A 23,038-nucleotide genomic window follows, 5' to 3' on the forward strand; every position below is an offset into this window, starting at 1 on the left:
TACGTTTCAAGAATACCACAGCATGCACGTTAAAGGTTATCATTTGCTTATACTCCTTTAGGCAAAAATGTGCTTCCTATGACATGTACAATATTAATGTCAATTTGCTGGCTGTTATGTAAATCTAATCCACATCAAGCTACTGAATGTGCTTCCATGTCTTGTTCCCTTCATCTTCTGTATGACCACAGAGTGGAAAACACTGTACTCTATCTTGTTTCCGACAGAAGAGCGATGTCACACGTTCGTCTATTGATGGGCATCTATGCTGGCTTTATTCCTCAGCTACTCGAAGTAGTGTAGCTATTGCTCTAAGGGTGTGTAAGTAGATCTGTGGTAGGACTTAGAGTCCTCTGGCTACTACACATAATTTTATTTAGTCATAAGGAAAAGAATAAGTCATGACATTTGTAGAAAAATGGGTAAAACATAGAAAGTAAATAAAAATAAATTATTTTTAAAAATCAAATGTGTAAGGGTGGAACTGGGAGAAGAGGAGAGAGAGGGCTGTGATTGAGATGTACAGTGAATAAAAATTAAATTATTAAAAAAAATTAAAAAAAGAAAAGTGGGTAAAATTACAAAAAAATACGTTAAGCAAAATAAGCCAGACTCAAGAAGACAATACATGTTTCACCTCATATATGGATTCTACCTTTTAATTTATTACTACTAGCTGTTTTATAAGGTGGACATACATTTTCCTTTCAAAATAGTACATCAAATCATAATACATTCATAGTTAGCTCCAGGTCACCCAAATACTAATTTTACCATTCAAACCAATTCCAGTCCTGCTAATTTTAAGGAGCAAAGGTTACTTCTGCCAACCTCTATAGTTGCACATGTATGTTGAAATCTTGGTGGCTAAGTGTACAGAAGAGACTATATCATCGTAAGTGTAATAATAATAATAATAATAATAATAATAATAATAATAATCAACTTCACTCACCCAAGAACTAAGTCCTCACCTGTATGGCTGCCTTCCTGGATTTCCAAGCATTGCCAGATGCCATACTGCTGTCCTCATGGGCACCATGCTGAGGACTGTGACAGCAACCTGTACACCGGATGCATTGGTGATGGTGACACCTACAGTTGTGGCATTTTGGCAACAAATTTCTCTTTAGCAAGGCAGGGCAAATTTCTCCAGAACAGCAAATGCAAGGATCATGCATTACAGTTCCCTGAGCACTGCAGGGATGAGAACAGGTCCTGTGGTAATCATAATCCCCATGGTGCAGTGGCTTACAGTACAGGGAATTATCTACGCCTTTGGGAGCAAAGCAGTCTGGGTAAGTGGGAGCTTCTGACTGAAGTGGTGACAAGGAATGATATGATTGGTCGGCAGCATGGTATGGTTGGTCTGCAGAATGATATGATTGGTCCATAGGATGACATCTTAATTCCCTATAGCTCACTGACTGGAAGTTTTGATCTATAGGTTTTGATCTCTGGATAAATGGCTTGTTATGAGTGGTTAAGCCTGGCAAATGAGATGTAGATAAAGATTTGCTGCTCTCTTCAAAGAACTTTCTTCTGTCTGCAAATGGCATGAGGACGGCTTCATCCCCAGCCTGAGGAGTAGGCATCTTCAATTCTTTGTTGTCATCTGGGTTGGAAGGACCCTCTGTGGATAGTGCCACCTGTGGCTGTGCGTTATGTTCTGGAGACCATCTCCAATGACCTCTACAGACCCCGTGGTGAGCATTTGCTTTCTCAGTGTCTAAGGTGGATGAGTCAGATGCCTTCCACCATGTGTTCAGGGCCAAAGAAGACTGGCCAGACCTCTGGCCAGGGCTCATTCTTCCCTCTAAGCCTACCCTCGCTTTAGAGCTCTCTGAGGCTTGGCTGAGGCATTCTGAAGATCTAGCCCTGAGAATCATGCTTTTGTTAAAGGGCTGATCTCCACGGCTAGGGACGTTCTTATATGAAGGGAGAAGAGATGAGTTAGAAGCAGGGAGTGGAGGGCTTTCTGGAGGCTCTTGGGTCTCTTCCACATCTTCCTTAGTGTCACACAATTGTGACAAGGGGCCCTTACTTTTCTGGAGCTGGGCTTTCCTCCTCTGAATTTCATTCCGTAGATTGGTAGCGAACCTCTCACTCTTCCGTCGGTTTTGGATGGAGCGACCTCGGGGGCCTCCGCTTCTTCTGCCACCCAATCGGCCACCTTCCTTAGGCTCATTGTCACCTTCTTCAGTTGCTTCAGTGTGACCAACTACTTTATTGGCTGAAAAGAAGTCTCTGGTTTGTTGAACAGGGGAGCAAGTGGCAGAGGGCTGCTGGCTAGTCGAGTCACTGCTTGCTCTGCTTGCTCGGTTTGAGTCTAGGTAAGTTCGTTCTGATGGGTGTCCATCGACCTCTCCAAGTAGGGCATCACTTTGGCTCTGGTGTACAGAAACCATCAGCTTATCATCTGTGGGCTTGGTCTTCCTTTCTTTGCTGGTCTGGTCCTGGGTACTTCCTGTGGGGAGACCTGGACTTTTCTTCCCTTTAGGGTTGTTGTGCAAAGGGGACATGGTCCACTGGTGTCCATCCTGCCCAGTCGGCAACTCCATCCCCTTGTTGCCTCTGGAATCAAGGTGCATCTGCTGCAAGTGGGATGCCAACAGCTGTTCAGGAGCACTATGGCGATGTTCTATGCTTCCTCGGAGGTGCGGGATGGCACCAAAAGACAAAGTGTTAGCCAGATCTGCTGAAGCCTCCTTAAGCAGGCCGAACTCTTTGTTGGAACCTTTGTCATGGGCCTTTGGAGAATCAAGAGCTTTGGAGGAGCCCTCTATCAGTAGATGCTCACAGTCATCCTGGCTGGATTCAGAAGGCTTGCTGAGCTCACAGTTCTGGTGGTCCTCACCTGTCACCTGGTCTTGCCCACTAATGCAGCAGAACTGGTTAGAGCTCCTTGGGGGCAGCATTGTCTCTAAGGCTGGGTTTTCCTTTGTTATGAGTCCACAGGTTCAGATGCCGATGCTGCTCTCCATTGAGAGATTTGGCTCTAGAGGCCTGAAGGCTGTCCCGCCTCACTGGAGGCTCTGGTGGACCCCGCACCATCTTGGCAGGTCCTGAGTGGTGCCCTTCTTCTGAGCAGGATGATGCATGGGAAGTGGAGGTCATGTGGCCCCCACTGGTACTATGGCTACTTCCTGAGGTCTCAGATACATTAGCTTGGTCATCAGTGACTTTAGTCGGCCCTGGGGCTGACATGACACAGTCTGTAGAGGGTGGTTCCTCTGGCTTAAGGGAAAGGGCACAGTCAGAGGCATTTGAGCTGGCTGAGAAAGAGCTGTAGGCTGAGTCACGCTGGCTGGGGTACATGTTCTGCTCAATGGGTAAGAGGTGGCCATCGTGGGTAGCTTGGCCTGCTGTTCAGGCTCTCCATGCCAATGGGCTGCTTTTCTCAGTGCTGCAATGCGGGAGGTGGGCACCACTGTACACTCATGCACTGTAAGACTGGTACATGCATTAGTTAGTCAGGCAATCAGACACCTTCCCTACTCTGGCCAGTCTGCCATGGATAAGAACAGGTCAAGCCAGTGACACCCATGCTACAAATAAAAGGACCTAAGGGAAAGAAAGGAAGATAAGTAACGAGAGTGACACAGGGGCACCACAGGACTATGACAGAATAGAAACAGGATTTCATATAGAGGAGAAGAACAAACACCCCCAAAGACTTAGTGCCATAGCAGTTATGTACTATGTTACGCTAACATGTTTGACTTTCTTCTAAGTAGTCCCTCGGATCCGTGTATGCTTCTCTACCAGTGGGTGTGTGTGCGTGGGGGGGGGCTAGTCCAGAACATTAGCATTAGAGAGGAAGGAGCCCCCATGAGGCTATTTCGACTTCAGCCAGAGCATTTCATAAACCCATGATTCTCAAACCCGAGTGTCCATCATAATCATATGGAGAGCATGTGATACACAGGCCACGGCGTCCTACTCCACTTTGGAAAACCTCTGGTGTCAACGAAACAAGCTCCACAGAGGGAAGTGACTTTGAGAAGGTAATTTTTACAAACTCTAACTAGTGTGGTACAGTCAGAATTGGAGTGCAAATATTTCTTTATTCTAGAAATTCCACATCACTTCATTTAGAGTGCTGGTGGTTAGGACCGGGGGCCTGGAACATGCCAGGGAAAGGCTCTGTTGCTGGCGTACATCCCTAGAACGTACTATATTCCTCTCGAATAGAAAATCTGATTATTCACTGAGGCCCTTTACAACCTTCCATTTGAAGCCCAAATGAGATTGTTTTCTTCACTGTCTAACCCACAAAGGAAAGCAGACTAACTATTTCAGTAAGCGCACAAAGAAGCTGAACTGAGCTGCAATTGGAACCCAGGTCTCTGATAACAACTTCAAATGGGAAAAAACAGTACCATCTCCGCCAGAGTGTTGCTCTGTGGGTGAAATCAGCCAAGAAAGCAAGAGCCCAGGTGCTCTCAGTTTGTTGTTAGTCCTTCTACTACTAGGAATGATGGAAGAGTGGACTTTGCTCATCCATACATCCCTTTATCTACCAATAGCAAAATCACCCAAGGAAGACCAAGAATAAGACATAATTTTGACTGTTAAGGACCATTTCCCACACACATAGCCAGACTGAGCCAAGAAGTTCCATTAATGTTCTTTGCCTAGAACCTTAGAGGTTGCAGGCCACTCTCAAACAGGTCATAGCTCAGAAAGAGTCACAGCTGAGTGCTGACAGCATTCCATGAGACCCGTAAGACCAGATCTCTCTGATTCTTGCTCATTGCATGGCCTTAACCACCCTTCTCACTTGGCTCTGAGCTAGGAATATAGTCATTTCTTGTTGGCAAGGGGACCTGCTACTTGCCTCACTTTCTGCTGGAATGCAGACACACATGCACACATGCATGCATGCACATACTCAGACAGGAGCCAAATCTAGAATGCACTTCCATGTATTCTCCTAGAACAAAGCTGCCTGGGCCATGGGTCCCTGGCTGCAACAACAAAATAAAAATACCAAACTAGAGAAAACTCACTGTTTGAGTTTTAGCTTCCTTAAGCTCCCACAACAAAACCCATTCTTGGAAGGAAAAACTGATTATTGAAAAAGAAATGCAGCTGAGGAATGAACTTTGGCTGACTCTGCGAAGGTGGGGGAAAGAAACCAAACAAGTAGTTTGTCCCTTGGGTAGTTGTTTCAATGAAAATGGACAACATCAAGCTCCCCATTGAGCTAGGCCTGTGACTTGGTGGGAGCTCTGCACAGGAGAGCTCTGCTCTATACTAGAGCCAATGAACAGTGGGAGGCAGGTCTGGTGGTGACTGTAGATAGAGAACACTACTTCCCCACAGGAATCCTCCAGGAAAGGGTCGAGACAAAATAACTTTCGTGAAACCTGTGTGAGAATCAGGACACAGTGGCTATCTTTGTGATTCAAATGAACTACTTTGAAGAAACACTATCAAGAAGTAAAGATGCATGCTCAAAATCATAGTGTTAGCCTTATAACTAGTTAAGAACCGAGAGACTCTAGATGGCCATGCCATTTCTGTTATACCAAATCGGCTCTAAGGTATCCAGCAGGGAGAAAGATTAGAGGGGGGGGAGTGAGGGATCAGTCCTGGAGCCTACCTTGAGGGAAAGTCCCAGACTCACCTTGTGTTGCAACCAGAATGCCAGGACAAGCTGAAGGCTTCAGAAGGGAAATGCATGGTGGTGGCCACGTCAGGGCACCCCTCCAATAGCTTGGCCACATGCCATGAGTGCGGCCTACTCACAGGGGTGTTTCTCCTATGGCAAGAAAGAGTCAGGAAGTCAGCACTGAAATCATTTCCCAAGCAACTTCCGTACCTACCCCTTCTTTCCATTCAATGAGCTAGCTTATCTTAGAAGGAACTAGTGCGGACATCTAAGTGTCCCTCCTCGATTCCACTCCTCAAATTTCCTTCACCTCATGGAGGATTCCTGGAGACATAGAATGCCAGCATCTATGGAAATGTTTTGTTCACAAACATATCCAACTATGCACACTAATGTTAAAGATGCAGTACACAGTCAACAGATGTATGTGGACTACATAGGAGCTACTGCAAGCCGAACTGCACTTGTCTTTGAGGGAAAGATATCAATATGACCAATCTTCCCATCTTTTTCTGAGCAAAATGAGGCCAAGTGGTTAAGATGCTTGGAGTACAAATTGTTTAAATTTCTTCATTCATTCTAAAAGTATTTATTGTATATTTAGTATATGTCTTTCAAAATGCATGCAGTTCTAGAAGTGCAGCTGTGAGTCAAATACAGTCTATATCCTCAAGAGCTTCCATATTCATGAAAGAGTCAGGTAATTAAAATAGAGTAGCATAAATGCACTAGACAGCAAAGGTCAACATGGGCACAAATCCACAGAAGTCAGATACTTGAACTTGTAGGCAAAGTCATGGCAAAGAGGCCAAATTCTTATGAGGGGTAAAGGGACAAAGGGGTGATAGGTTAGGATGACAGGAGATCAGCTGTTTAGCATTCCAGGGCCGAGTAACTGGAAACAGGTCTGAGGCCAAGGCCTCCAATATAACTAGAGGTTCTGGTGCTAAAACCCACAACAGCAGCAACTCTTACATTGACTTGCTCATACAAGACGCATCCCTGTCAACCAGCGCATTTCAAATGATTAGAGGGCACCCCTAGAAATGGAAACGATAAACCGGGACATGGTAGAACTAGGACATAGAGAGATGACTGATGGGAGGGAAAACAGAAGCAGGAGAAGGAAGTCATATAAATGAGAGGGCAGCGCGGAGAATATAGGGAGAGGGCGCAGAAGGGCCAGGCAGATGCAAGAAACCAGGAGAAATGACAGACCAAGCCAATGTCAGAAGGGAAGAACCTCTGAAAAAGCCAGCTCACATCACAGCTCAGTCTCATTGCTCTAATCATGTTCCGTGCTTAGCGCTGCTCTTTTCCAACTCGCCTTTACTTCTATTCATTTTCCAATAGACATTATCCCAGTGACTGGACTGCTCTACTTTGAATCCCATTTCCCTCACTTGCTAGCTTCTGTTGCTGTCAGTGTCAAATTCTCGGCACTATCATTTCCAGAGCAATAAAATGGAGACATTCCCAATGGTCATTAACTCGTGCATCTTTATGGACATGAGGCTGTAGATATTATACAAATTACAGTAAATAAACATGTACTGCTAGTGCCATCTCCTCTGGGGACTCTATCTCCAGCAACCTAGCCCTCATAATTTATCCCACCATAATATGCTATTTTGCATCGCCTATCAGCATTTCATATATAATTAGCTTGGTCCAACTGACTGTACTAAACCAGGAGGAAATGAAAATAAAACTCTAGAATTTTACATGTGCGACTCTACAAGAATCAAAGCATCCGAGTTACCTTTTACTTGAGCAATGTTACTTGAGCAATGTTTCTTAATCTGTTAAGGTTATTATGGGAATTAGAAACAGTTATCCTCATCTGCCTCCATTAGAAGAAGTATTCTTAGAGCATACAGCGAATAGTCTAGTGTTTTACCTAGTGGTCAGTAAATAGCATATAGTATAATACTGGCTATTAGCTCAAGCTTGTCCCTTTAGATGGCTCAAGGGTACCTTCAACCAAGTGTGCTCGAGGAACTTCTATCAATTTTCTGCTCTACTGCTCCCTTGCCACACTTAAAACACTTGCTTAGAAAGACCCCTTACTCTCTAGAGTTTCTCCAGTAGTAGAAAATAATCCCCGAGGAGACTGAGGAATATAGTGAGGGCTTTGGAGACACTCGAAAAAATGAAAGACTGGGAGGAAATCTCAGCAGAGAAAACTGGGGCCAGATCCAGTCCCATTTAACCCCAGCATAAGAAAGAGAAGAAACACTCCATAGAGCCCAGTACCTGGCCTATTATCATTTGTGAACTGTCCTAAACTCAGTCCACACTTGTAGCAAATTCCAGTTGTGTAACCTTGGCCAAGGCATTTTTTGCCTTTTAGGGCTATGTCCATTAGGCAAGTACTCTACCCCGCCACTGGAGTTTCAGTTATATATTCTTATATGTAAAATGGGGATGGTGGCCATCTATTCCTCATGAGTTATGGTCTAGTACAAATGATGCCATCCCGTGTATGGAACTGATTAGCACAGTATGTGATACAGACATTCTGTGAATTTACAAAACTAAAACCTGGGAGGGGGGGCTCTACTAAGCACTGAAGCTGTGTCAGGCACTCAGTACTTCATATGCATTATCTGGTTTACCCCTCACGTCAATGTCATGTGTAAGAACTATTATTAGTCTCATATTATCAATGAAGAAGGAGAGTGGCAGACAGCTTAAATGATTTGCCAGAAACGCATAGCTAGTAACCAGAATTAAAGTTAGAGTTGGCATCAAAACTCAGATCTCAGACTCGCAGGGTGGTTAAGTAGGTGAAGCATTTGCCATACCTGTCTGATAACCTAAGTTGAAGGTGAGTAAAGGTAGAGGCGAAGTGCCAGAGACACGAAGTTGTCTTCTGACTTCCATAAGCAAGCCCTGGTGCACAAACACTCACACATGAGTGATAAATTCGGAAAACAAACTCAGATCCTCAAGCTTTCTCTAAATACCATATGGCCCAAAGGGCTCTGTCTCAGAAAGTTTATGCACATAAGGCTTGATATAACTATTCCTCAAGAGGCAGTGAGAAGGGAAGGTGTCAGTAGCTCTGGACTTAAGACCATTCTCTCTAGTGGAGAAGGGGGAGGATGAGAGAGAAGCTGTGTAATTGGTGGGGGGGGGGTTGTGAAGGGGTAACCAGAAAGTGGGATACGTTTGAGATGTAGATGAATGGAACGATTAATAATAATAAAAAATCACTAAGCTTAAGTATCAATTATGCAGCCCAACCCCAATAGAGGAAAGACTAGAATCCTTATCCCATCTCCTAAAGCTGGGTTAGGCACTGTCACAGAACAAATTCTATAAGTCACTATCCACTATGCACAACTGCCTGTGCTCATGAAAAAACCAAGACACAGAAAAGTGAGCAGCAGGAGAAAAAAGTTGGAAACTGTGGCTGTACCTACCACGGAAGTTGCTCAGAGAGGAGAGATGGCTTGAGAGATTGCGTATCCAGCTAGTTCACATTCTCACCATCAACCACTCCAGTGTCTTCTCTCAGAGAGGAGAGATGGCTTGAGAGATCGCGTATCCAGCTAGTTCACATTCTCACCATCAACCACTCCAGTGTCTTCTCTCTTAGCTGGGAACTGGCAACCTTCAGCTTTAGACCTCCTGGGGGCGTGGGCCAGCAGCCCAACACCCTAAGTATCATCCAAGGGTTCAGAGAGACTGCAAAATTACAGTCATCAGGCTGTTGGGTTTGTCTGTAACCACAGCCCTGGAATGTGAGCCATGTGCAAGGGCTGATAAGAGTAAAGACGGTGCTCAGGAACCAGCCATAGCCTTTGGCGAAGAAAAGGAGAAAGGCAGTTCAGCAGTAACCTTCCCCACCCCATTCTACCTCCTACCTCCTCGACCCCCTGGCCCATCCCTCCAGCTCAAGAGACCAGCCAAGGCTGGGCCCAGCTGCCTGCTCCCTAAAGCTCAGGAAAACAAAGAAATGATGTTTAGGAAAATAAAGCGAGGTGTCTAAAAAAAATTTTAAAAATACACGTAAGTGAAAAAAACACCCCAGACACATACACTTAAAAAGAATTCTTCTTTCCTGGACTGAGTTGGCACTGCCATCCACAGGTCCTCAGGGCCCCCAGAAAGGAGAACAACAGGCTCCAGCAGCCTCCAGGTTGAAAAAGTGACACTATAGCTCATTTTTTGGTAAAGCTGGGGACCACTGACTAAGACACTTTTCAAGGTAAAGGTCCGTCTGAGAGACAAAAGTTTATAAATATCCCAGACTTTCACTTCTAAGATGCAACTGAGCATCTGTTCCTTTCCAAAAAGAGACTTAATTTCACACTAAATACCCCAATTCCAGAAAAGAAGCTTATTAGCAATACGAGAATAATGGTATTTGAGAACCATACTTTCTGTGGGCTTCTATTTATTCTCTGATCCAAGCCTGATATTCATAATAATATCCTACAGACCAACGTGCTAGCTAGAACACACAGCAGTGTAACACAAATTTGTTAAGCCCACAAATTTGTCTCTAAGCCCAGACCTAGGTATCAAGATTTATTTTTTTCTTAGGAATGTCAAGTTAGGGTTTTCCCGTCATAATTAACTTGATCCCTACTCCAATCTCCTTTGGCCTCTGGCTTCGATTCCGGTAATTTACGGTCCCCATGAGGGCTTATGCAAGCTCCCTCAAGACAAAAAGTATGCTACGGCCTTTCCTCTCTGGGGAAGTTAGTCCTTTCCTCTTGCATTCCTCTGCACCTCACATAAGTTTATCAATTTATAAAAGAACTATTGTGTGGCTAAGTTTATAGGGAAGGTGGACCTGACTTGGAACCTTGACTTCACTTCAAATGATCTTTCTTGGCCTAGTGGATGACACAGAATTTCAAGTTCCTAGTCTATAAAGTATAATTGGCATGCAATAGACACTTGATAAATAGTACATGTTATTAATATTAAGCTTAACCAAAAAAGACAATGTGCACAATGCTATTAGTAGCAAGAAAATGGGTTTCTTCAATCCAATCAGGGATGGATGAGAAAGGTCCAGTTAAGAGAAGGCTCAAAGATAGACCTAGTAATCTCAATCAGCACTTGTCAAACTTCACTGGGTATATGGGTCATGGAGTATCAGACTCTGATTTAGTGGGTTTAGAATGGGGGCAAGGCTACAATGTTCTGAAGAGCTGCAGAGTGATCCTGCTTCCGCCTCCCGTGATAACCACGTAAGTGGCAATTTACTGGCAAATAATCCCTGTTCCAAAAAATTTACAAGAAAAAATAGTTTATTCTCCCTTTAATATTCAGGCTGGGATACCTAATTTTTCTTCGTCTTCTAGTTGACAAACATCTTTCCCTGGCCTAGGCAAGTGCTTATCTGATGTCTGTTGAGGTGGGGGACTAGCAGATGGGCACACAGGCAGAGAATCTTTGGGCAAGAGATGGTAAGATAAGAACTCAAGCAATAGTCTGGCCAGTTTGGAATTTTCTAGAGGTTAAAAACTATGGTGACTGATAAAAGTGCTTAGCGGAGTAGAATAGCAGATAATATGATATACTCTCCTGTGCTTGGAGCAAGGTGCTTCCTTTTAAAGAACTGAGAAAACAAGAACTCAGTAGCAAAGCAGTAGTTACATTGGCAGATCATTCTGAAGTTGTCTCCCAAAAAAGTCCTTCTAAAGACTGTTGTGATGGGTGAGGGGAGGTTAACAGAATAGTTCTAGAAGGAATTAATCTCCAGCTACCCTGGTCAGGTATATGTGGCACTGATATATTTTTACAGCACCTCCTGTCTTTGTTCTTGGTTCGGCAAACCCCTTCAAAGAGAGTAGACAGGAGGTGACAATCCAAAAGGGAACCCTGGCTCTTTCCCACCCAGGGCAAGAAGAAAATGTGACCCCTATTATTTTGGAATTGTGGTCTGGGCTGTAATGCAATGTGGACTCTTTTCCTCTCCTGCAAGTGTTTGGATAAGAAGAAACACAAAAGCGTGTCCTTGGTTGGCTCTGTTTACTTTCTGTGGCTCTTTTAGCCACCCCACAAATAGTACATTCCACCTTCTAAACATGGGAAGCCCAGGCAGGCAGGAAGAAAGCTTACAGATGGTTGGGGAGGGCAGGCAGTGGAGTACAGGACAATACATGACATTTTATCTGACAGAGAGGGGAAAGGCTCAGTCATGGTGAAGGGACACGGAGCTCCGAAGACCTTTCCCTACAAGATAGCTGGCTGAGGAACATTGCAGCCTGGTGATCCAGACTCCCTTCTTTAACAAAGACCCAATCAAATTGGAAAAAGTCTCTGTCTCTGACTCTGTCTCTGTCTGTCTATCTCTGTGTGATTTAATTTTGGATATTCCTTTTATTCTTTGAAAATAACATACACATGTTTAATATGTTGTAATCAATGTTCACTTCCCTTCTGCTGCCCTCCAATTCCTCCATCTACTCTACCTACTATTATTTCCTCTCAAGTTCATGTGCTTTTTTTGATTAAGGCCACTGAATCCACGTGATTCTACCTGTAGCTACATGTGGGTAGGGCCACCTGCCGGAAAATGGAGTAGCATTTTAGGGGCTACGTCCCTGAAGATATATTCTCCCAATCAGCCATCATTTCCAAATAGATCTTTACCTAGTGTTAGAATTTCATAACCAAATCACATATTCACACATGGAATTTTCTTTGGTCTGATCTTACACAGATCTTGTGCTCCATGAACTCATGTGTGACTGCCTTGCTATGTCTGGGCAACATTGTTTAGCCATCCTCATGAAGTTGTTTATTCAGGTTCCCCAAGACGGTTTTTAAAATCTCTCATACAATACATACCCACTGTAGCTTCCCCTACAGACTTTCTTTGTAGGACTATCTTCATTTTATCCGATAGATCTGGGTGTGCTGTATTTCCATTTTTTTATCCAACACTAGGAAAACTTAAACTCTGTTAACTTTTCAATTATCCTTTCATTATCCAGAAGGGTGTTGTTCAATCTCTATGGCAATGTGTATTTTCTATGGTTTCTATTGTTTTATAGCTATTTCACTGTGCTCAAATTAGAGACAAGGAATTGTTTCATTTGTGCTGTATTTGTTGAGAGATGCTCTGTATCAAAATATGCGGTCTATTTTAGCCATGGTTTAAGAGGCCCACTAAAAGAAGGTTGTATTTGACCTTTTGCCTCTACTATTCCACTGTCACACTAAAGTCTTAAAATCATGGAGTACTCCTTTAACTAAAATATCTGGAAGAAAGAAACTACACAAATGGAGTGGGGGAGTTTTTACAAGTTTGAGGACTATGCAATGCAGGGAAGTTGATATAGTTAATTCCTTGAACATCAGATAAGCTTGCGGCTTTTCGCAATCCCATAGAAGCAAAGAGACAGGCTGTTGAAATTCCAAAGCATGAAAGAAATAGAGCAAAGCAGTATTCAGAACGTTGCTCTCATATCTATTCATAGGAAAATTGATGTAGAGAGCTGCTGCAAGCATGGATAGGCTAGTGTAACCAACAGGATGAATGGCCAAAGAAGAACACTAATAAGTAGTGAGGAAACAGAAAGGGGATCTAGGAGAACTGGCGGACTGAATGGCTGATGAGCAAGAGAGAAGGGAAAGGAGATGGCTATGAAGCATCTGTAGAATGATGACATCACTAATCTAGAAAATGTTAGTCATGCAACAACACAGTACAGTATGAACAGGGTCTGCATTTGTGGCCACTGTCCACAGAGGTCAGGCTAGAGTGAGTGGATATGACAGTCAAAGCTGATCCCCTAGCAAGAATTGGCCCCCAGCCAGAATAGTTATGATTAATAAAACAAATAAAGTTTGAATGCTAATGTAGAAATATTAGTAATGTGTGTGTGTGTGTGTGTGTGTGTGTGTGTGTGTGTGTGTGTGTGTGTGTGTGTGTGCGTGTGGGGCAGTGAACCCTTACATACTGTTGGTGAGACTATAAGTTGGGCCAGCTATTATGTAAATCAGAATGGAGATACCATAATAAAAAATAGAATACCATATTATCCAACAATATCACTTCTGAGTCTATAACTAAATGACCCTAAGAAAATTGTCACAGACATACTTGCACAGATGTACTTGGAATTGTACTATTTGGACATCTGGATTTGTTCACAGAGTATCATCCTAGCATATTGCCTTTCCTAATCCTTTTTCCTGCTTGTTAGTAGATTACTTCACTTTGCTAATTACAAAAAAAAAAGTCTATACCACAGGTTCATTTTATTTGTGAGTCAGGGTGGGGAATTGAACTTGGGCCCTCATACATTACAAGCACAGACCCCCATTCCTCATCTCCATCCTCGGACAAGATTTTACTCACAGCAGTAACACTGAGAACTGATAGTTGCTGCAAGATCAGACCGTGACTGTAAGGAATGAGGAGGCCATTTTAAGGGAGGTACAGCAACAGGAAAAAAGAAGACCACTGAGGTCAGTATCAGGATCGTGCTCTGTAGGCTGAAGAACAGATCATAAAGTCTGCATCAAGTACCATGTATGAAGCTGTCCAGAAGCTAATACGTGTATATGGTATTCATTGTCTATAAAGAACTTTCATAAACATGACCCCACTAAACCCCAACAACAACCTACTTTAGGAAAGGAGAAACTTGGGCTTTAAAGACTTAATCATGGAAGACTTGAATATAAGTCTTTTATACAAACTTCTGTGTTTCTCCCATACATTGATTTTAATATGTTTTTCTAAAACGCCAGCTTTAGCATGTCCTGGAAATGCATCAGAAATAAAATTCGGAGGCCCTGCTTCAGAACTTCTGAATCAGAACCCAGGAGGAGGGCACTAACCTGTGTTTCTATAAGCTCTCGATGTAATTCAGTTACATGCTCAGGCTTGAGACTCTTTACTTGACCATACATTTTGGAACAGATATTCAAATTGCCTTTCAAAGTACTAGTGATGGGCACTGGCTCCTGCTGCTTAGACAGATGTGGAATCTTGCCCTCTAAGGTAGGCTGAGAGTCTCCCTTCTGCTGGCAGTGCTAAACACATAATAGACAACAGCTGTCTGAAAAGTACCTGGCCTCTAGGGGTGGGAATGGACTTCTCTTTGATAAAGAAGGTTTCAGAATTACAAAAACAATTTCTGGGTCACAACTGTTTTTGTCAGAGGGACATATGGGCTGACAAGCAATTTCCATACACAAACCTTCCCTGGGAGGCCTCACCTGGTTGAACAATATTCCGTGTAAACCCCTGGGAATTTTGGAAGTCTGAAATATTTCCAAACTTATGGTTCATTAACTTTCCCATGTCTGTGATTTTTTTTCCTTTTTTCAGCTTTATAAAACTCACTTGACAAAGAGACATTTTCCAAATGTATAGTATTTATGATGATTTGCATATGCAAACATTTAGTAATGTTTAAATTATGATGGTAAATACCACAGGTTAACTTTGTGTATGTGTGTGTGTGTGTGTGTGTGTGTGTGTGTGCACGCGCATATATGTATGTCATGAGAACATTTAAGATCTAACTTTGGCCTTGGTGATGGCACATGTTCCGGCAGGGAATTCTTAAGCTCACACTAACTAGAAACACACAGTGAGATCCTCTTTGAAAAAAAGTCTACTTTCTTCTAGGATTCTCAAATAGCAACAAAAATCCAGAAGATCGCACAGATATACTGCTAATATTTTGTATTTGGGGAAATTATTTTAAAATTGTTTTAAATATAATCAAATCATTTTACTCTTCCATCTACACCATGTACACCCCTTGCTCTTTGTCAAATTCTACCGAATTTTTAAGGAGTACTAAATGGTGTTTTACAAAACTGAAATTCAACATCATTGAAGTTATTCTATGAAGTCTGCAATATTGTGCGATATAAGAACATGACAACAACACATGAAACCTATAGACCACATTCCTTTATAAACAGAGACACAAAAATTATCAGTAAAACACTTTAAAAATGACACCTTAGAAAAAGATAACTGTGCTCAGGTTGGTTGAATTCTAGAGACATAAGGATAATATAACACATAAATAAATGTAATAGCCAATAAATGGGGAAAGGAATGAAAGGTTTATCTCCGAAGATACAAAAAGCTTTCTAACAATGTCTCTAGTAATAAAGTAAATAATAAGAAAAGCTCTCTAATAATATTCAGCCATGATAAAAGTCCTAAAGAAGCTAGAAATAGAAGGAACATATATCAACACATTAAGGGTAGGTATGACAAAATTTATAAAACCGTATGCTAAGTGAGGAAGAGGAAAACAAAATCTCACTAAAATCAGGGACTAGACAAGGCTGCCCACTCTCTCCCTACTTATTCAATATAGTACTCGAAGTCCTAGACAGAGCAATCAGACAACAAAAGGAGATCAAAGTGATACAAATTGGAAGGGAAAAATCAAAATATCACTATTTGCAGATGATATGATAGTATATTTAAGTGATCCAAAAATTCCACCAGAACTTCTGAACCTGATAAAACAACTTCAACAAAGTGGCTGGGTATAAAAATTAACTCAAACCGTCAGTAGCCTTCCTCTACAAAAGGGTAAACAGGCTGAGAAAAGAAATTGGGAAGGACACCTTCACAATAGTCCCAAATAATATAAAAGACCTTGCTTGGTGTGACTCTAACCAGGGAAGCAAAAGATCTATATAACAAGAATTTCGGGTTGGGGATTTAGCTCAGTGGTAGAGCGTTTGCCTAGAAGTGCAAGGCCCTGGGTTCGGTCCTCAGCTCTGGAAAAAAAAAAAAAAAGAATTTCAAGTCTCTGAAGAAAGAAATTGAAGAAGTTCTCAGAAGATGGAAAGATCTCCCGTGTTCATGGATTGTCAGGATTAACATAGTAAAAATGGCCATCTTGCCAAAAACAATCTACAGATTCAATGCCATCCCCATCAAAAGTCCAACTCAATTCTCCATAGAGTTAGAGCGAGCAATTTTCAAATTCATTTGGTATAACCAAAAACCCAGGATAGTGAAAACTATATTCAACAATAAAAGGACTTCTGGGGAAATCACCATCCCTGACCTCAAGCTGTATTACAGAGCAATAGTCATAAAAACTATATGGAACTGATACAGAGACAGGCAGGTAGATCAATGGAATAGAATTGAAGACCCAGAAATAAACCCACACACTTATAGTCACTTGATCTTTGACAAAGGAGCTAAAACCATCCAGTGGGGAAAAAATAGCATTTTCAACAAATGGTGCTGGGCACTGGAGGTCAGCATGTAGAAGAATGCAAATTGATCCATTCTTACCACCACATACAAAGATCAAGTTCAAGTGGATCAAGGACCTCCACAAAAAACCAGATACTCTGAAACTAATAGAAAAGAAAGTGCACAAGAGCCTAGAACACATGGGCACAGGGGAAAATTTCCTGAACACCAATGGCTTATGCTCTGAGATCAAGAGTTGACAAATGGGGCCTCATAAAGCTACAAAGCTTCTATAAGGCAAAGGACACTGTCATTAGGACAAAACAGCAACAAATAGATTGGGAAAAGTGTTTACCAATCCTACATCTGATAGAGGGCTAATAGCCAATATATAAAAAGAACTCAAGAAGTGAAGACTCCAGAGAATCAAATAACCTTTTTAAAAATGGGGTACAGAGCTAAACAAAGAATTCTCAATTGAGGAATATTGAATGGCTGAGAAGCACCTAAAGAAATGTTCAACATCCTTAGTCATCAGGGAAATGCAAATCAAAACAACTCTGAGATTCCACCTCACACCAGTGAGAATGGCTAAGATCAAAAACTCAGGTGACAACAGATGCTGGCGAGGATGTGGAGAAAGAAGAACACTCCTCCATTGTTGGTGGGATTGCAGACTGGTACAACCATTCTGGAAATCAGTCTGGAGGTTCCTCAGAAAATTGGACATTGCACTACCTGAGGATCCAGCTATACACTCTTGAGCACTCAAAAAAGATGCTAACATACTAACAAAAGATCATACTCTACTATGTTCACTTAGCAGCCATATTTATAACAGCCAGAACCTGGAAAGAACCAATATCATTAGAGCAGAGGATTGGATACAGAAAATGTGGTACATTTACACAATGGGTACTACTCAGCTATCAAAAACAATGACTTCATGAAATTCACTTGGGTAAATGGATGGAACTAAAAATATCATCCTGGTGAGGTAGCAATCACAAAAGAACACACATGTATGCACTCAGTGATATTAGCCCAAAAAGCTCAGATTACCCAATGATACAATTCACAAACCACAAGAAGTTCAAGAAGAAACAAGACCAAAGTGTGGATGTTTCAGACCTTCTTAGAAAGGGGAATAAAATACTCACAGGAGGAAATATGGAGACAATGTATAGACCAGAGACTGAAGGAAAGGCCATCCAGAGACTTCCTCACCTGGGTATCCATCCCATATACAGTCACCAAACCCAGACAACATTGCTGATGCCAAGAAGTGCCTGCTGACAGGAGCCTGGTAGAGCTGTCTCCTGAGAGGCTCTGCCAAAGCTTGACAAATACAGAGGCAAATGCTCACAGCCAACCATTGAACTGAGCACAGGGACCCCAATGGAGGAGTTAGAGAAAGGACTGAAGATGCTTAAGGGGTTTGCAACCCCATAGGAAGAACAACAATATCAACCAACCAGATACCCCAGAGCTCCCAGGGATAAACCACCAACCAAAGAGAACACGGGGATAGACCTATGGCTCCATCTGCATGTGTAATAGAGGATGTCCTTGTAGGGCATCCATGGGAGGAAAGGCCTGTGGTCCTGGGAAGACTTGAAGCCCCAGTGTAGGGGAATGTCATGGCAGGGAGGTAGGGGTGGGTGAGGGAACACCCTCATAGAAGCAGGTGGCGGGGATGGGATAGCAGGTTTCTGGGGGGGAACAGGGAAAGGGGATAACATTTAAAATGTAAATATAAAATCCAATAAAAGAAAAAAAGAAACATTTTCTCTAAAATAAGGAGGGAGGTGGTGCCTGTGCTGTATCTCCACTCTTAATCAGTATGTGATAGTTGAAATCTTAGTTACAGCAAAACAGGCAAGAGAAAAAAATTGATGGGATATGAATAAAGAAGAAGTTAAATTATCTGTTTGCCCATAAAATGATACTATACTTAGAAGACCTTAAAGACTCCGTAAAAAAAAAATCTAAGATCTAATAATTTCAGCAAAGTATCAGAATGAAAGCCATCATACTAAAGTAGTAGATTTTCTTCATGTCAACAACAAGCATTTTGAGAAAGAAATCAAAGGGAAACAAGTTCCATTTATAATAGCCTCAGAAAGAGATGAGGAATGTTGTGAAAATAGCTTTATTGCCCAAATTTGTCTAGAGTTTAATGCAATTCCTTCTGAAATGTGAATGGCATTTTCTACACAACTAGAAAAACACATCCTAAAATTCATATGGAAGCACAAGAGATCTGAACTGCAAAGCTGGCAAGAGCAGAAAGGGAACCCTGAAGAAATTACAATACCTGGTTCAAGTCATACTACAGTGACCTAGTAACACAGATGGCCGAAGCGCTGCACAGAAGTAGATGCACACACTAATGTAATACAGTACAAGTTACAGAATAAACCCACACAGCTACATCCATTTGAGATATGACAGAGGTGCCAAAAGCAAACACTGAGGAAAAGAGAGCCTAATCATGAAAAGCGGTGCAGGAAAAACTGGATATCAAGAGAATAAAAACAAACGTGGGAAATGGATGTAAAACTTTGGACCACTATGATAGAATCAATATTCAGACAAATATCACACTTTCAAATGTGGATCTAGACTAACACACACACACACACACACACACACATGCATGCCGTGCACAGACACAACACACAAAGACACACATACACACAGAGACACACATACACACACAGACACGCAGACACATACACACATACACACAGATACAAACACACACACATATACACACACATACACACATATACCAACACACACATACACACATACAAATACATACACACAGATACACACACATACAAACACACACACATATGGCTTTAAATGAAGGAGCCTATTTGGGGAGAAGGACTAATAGAAAGGAAGAAAAATAATAGAATAAAAGTTAGAAAAATGGACATATATCTGAACATCTGCAAACCTAGATTTTATGGTATGTGATACTCTGCATACAACAAGATAAACATAAACGCATACAGTGAAGTATATGTGAGCAATGCACAGTGATATATCTGCATAAATATGACAATGAAACCAACTACTTTATATTTGAAGTTTTAAAAATCAATCTTAAAAATTAAGAAAAGATTATGAGCACCCAGGAAATGGGCTCAATGAAGCAGCAGCATGAGGACATACGTGACAGTGTCTCCCAGATGACTTGAAAGCTAAGTCAAAAAATTATTGCTTGTATGACCAAAGGAAGGGGTTGTGGCAAAGATATTTGTATTAAGTAGAGTACAGTTTTTCACGAATATGAAACATTATACCTATAGCAAACACAGGCCACTGCTTCACGAAAATGAAGGATTGTATGTGCACCAAGCATGGCACAGTGCTTTATGCAAATAGACTGTGTGTGTCCAATAATTTCAGCCCTTTGATGTAAATAAAAGTATATTACCGCACCAATTAGGGACCCAAGCTCTCATGTAAAAGAAAGGCTCTTCTTTCCCCAATCATGACATAGTCCTTTGTGCAAATGGACCGAGTTTTTACAGCAATAATGTCACAGTTCACGAAAATAATGAATCGTTTTTCGCACCAGTCCTAAGCATTTTGATGGATCACCAGGAAAAGTCCCCACTGTCGCCTTGATGAAACTAGCTGCAGACTCATCTTTTATTCACAGAAGTTGTAATATCCAAAATAACAAGAGAAGAAATAACAAAAATGGCATAATATGGAGAGGGAAACAAACACAAACATTCCCTGTTTGAAGAGAGCTGGAACTGGAAACTTAAGGGTGCAGAGAAGTATTCTGTTGTAAGTGGCCCAGCCCTGCCACCTGGGGCCAGGGTGACATTCCCATCCTGAGCTGCCACTGTGGATCACGTCTGGATCCTTGGCTAGGCAGCAGCAGGGGCTGGTATCAAATGTCAGTGACTCATATTACCACTACAGAACAGGGGATGTCCCTGTTGGGGTAGCTTCCAGGGACCACATGGAGGTCTAGGGCCTGTACGGAACTTGCCCCACCCCTCCTTGGCTGTGGCGATCTGGAGAGCTGGCCCCATCTCTCACTAGCAGCAGCACTCCAGGCAGCTAGCCCTGGCGGCAGGGGTGTGGGTGAGCAGTCCCCAGGGACATGAGTGTGGGAGAGCTAGTCCTGACACTCCTCTGCCACGGGGTGGCATGGGCACAGAGGTAGTGCCCCCTGCCACTGCCACCTCCAGCAGTTGGGAAAGCTGTTCAGTGGAGCTGGCTCTGCAGGTGCAGTTACAGGTGAGCTGGCCCCAAGGGCATGAAATCAGGTGACACTGGGCAGTGCAGCTGCAGCCGTGCGGCGGAGTTCACCCTGGTGGTACAGATAAGAGAGAGTGACTGCAGACTCACCAGCTGAGCTGCCCCGCAGGCCCAAGTCCAGGGTTCTGAGTTGGCCCATGCCAAAATCTGTATCATCTGCAAACACTTGGGACATGTGAAAGGGCCACTTCTGCTGACCCAAAGCTATAGGATCTCCATGACACAGGGAAACAACAGGGTATATGGGAGGAGTCCCAGTGAAGAGCCAATATTGATGGTGTCACAGAAGCCAGGGATCTCAAACCAGACCAATGACTCATTGCGATGAGATGAACATTTAAACAAAGATGTGTGGACAGAGGGATATACTGTGGGACATATGGTGACATAGTATAGCTTCTGCAATGGGATGTTTCCTATGCTTTGCTTTTGTGGTCTGTGTGTGTTTTACTTTGTGGAGGAGTTACACGGGCTTAAAAGCAGATATGAGGGGACTGGGAGATGAGAGGGACTGGGTGGGGGGTGCATGACGGAACTCACAAAGAATTAATAAATACTTAAAAAAACATAAGCTCTAGAACCAAACTGTCCAGAGTTGAATTCACCATGGCTGACTATGTGGCCTTGGCTCTGTTGTTTAACAGCTCCCCTTCACTTATATTATCTGTAAAATGAGAGTAATAATAGTTGAGCAGAGAAAGTATACTTTAATATTGATTGAATTCTTGCTGTTTGCATTCAATATATATCGGACATGATTTCATATGTTAAAATACATTTTCAAAAAAATTTATAACTGTGTAGTATTTCATTGAAATTTCCATATAATACAAATAAGGAATATTGAGATCATTCCCCAGCTTCTGCTAATAAAAACTATACTGCTAAGAATATTCTTGTAATTCTTCAAACATCTATCTGATTACATCTTTTAGACCAAGTTCTACACATGGAGCTCTGGATCTTAAGTTGTGTGACTGAAGTAATAAAAGTCCATTAAAACCCAAAGAGGTTATGCAATTTGCACTTCTACCAACAGTTTGTTAGATCTATGCTGCCCTTTAAATCCTCAAGGGCACCACCAAGCGATCTCTTTAAAATGCAGATTCTGGTTGAGTGGGTCTGAAGTGAAGCGGCTTTTCTAACAAGCTCTCATTTGATGCAGATGCTGCTGGGCTAAGGTCCACACTTTGAATAGTAAGGTATTAGAGTGCTTGTTTCTTGGCATTCTTGCTCAAAGTATATATTAAATGTTCAGATTTTTGCCATGATCCATGAAAATTCTATCTTGTTTCTTAAATTAATCTAGATTTATTTAATTGTAATGAGTTCCAGGCAAGCCTACACTGCATTGTGAAATCTTATCTCAAAATAAAATTATGAGTATGGTGAAATATCTGTTCATTTATATTTATATGCCAAATTTCTTTTGATTTGAACTGCCTCCTCTGAGGCTTTTTGCTCTGTAAAATGTGTTTTTTTTTTTAAATTTAGTTTAATTTTTAAGAGTTCTTCAAGAAAACCAGGTCCTTTCCATATATATTGTGGAACAAAATGCAAAACATTTTCATATATCTATCAATCTCTTTTTCTGTCTCTATCTCTGTCTCTGTCTCTCTCTCTGTCTCTCTCTCTGTCTCTCTGTCTCTCTCTGTCTCTCTCTCTCTCTCTCTCTCTCTCTCTCACACACACACACACACACACACACACACACACAAACACCCACCACTTTTACTTACAGTTTGAGGTGCTCTAAATTTTAATATCACACAGTCCATTATAAACTGTTCTCCTTTATGACTCTTAAGTCTTGTATCTTCCTTTAAAATATCTTTAATATTATAAAATGAACACATGGGGACTGGAGAGATGGCTCAGCGGTTAAGAGCACTGACTGCTCTTCCAGAGGTCCTGAGTTCAATCCCAGCAACCACATGGTGGCTCACAACCATCTGTAATGGGAT

At 42.1% G+C, this 23,038-nt stretch overlaps 1 protein-coding gene across 1 annotated transcript in view; it reads right to left on the reverse strand.

The window, feature by feature from the left end:
* Shroom4 (shroom family member 4) overlaps positions 1-23,038 on the reverse strand; it is a 206,220-nt gene that overhangs the window by 38,543 nt on the left and 144,639 nt on the right. Inside the window, 6 exon segments of the mRNA XM_032890213.1 lie at positions 975-2,947; positions 2,950-2,967; positions 2,970-3,421; positions 3,423-3,445; position 5,435; positions 5,633-5,767. Of these exon segments, the coding sequence (XP_032746104.1) occupies positions 975-2,947; positions 2,950-2,967; positions 2,970-3,421; positions 3,423-3,445; position 5,435; positions 5,633-5,767 (2,602 nt within the window).

This window comes from Rattus rattus, chromosome X, assembly GCF_011064425.1.
Source record: "Rattus rattus isolate New Zealand chromosome X, Rrattus_CSIRO_v1, whole genome shotgun sequence".
NCBI classification, from domain to species: domain Eukaryota; kingdom Metazoa; phylum Chordata; class Mammalia; order Rodentia; family Muridae; genus Rattus; species Rattus rattus.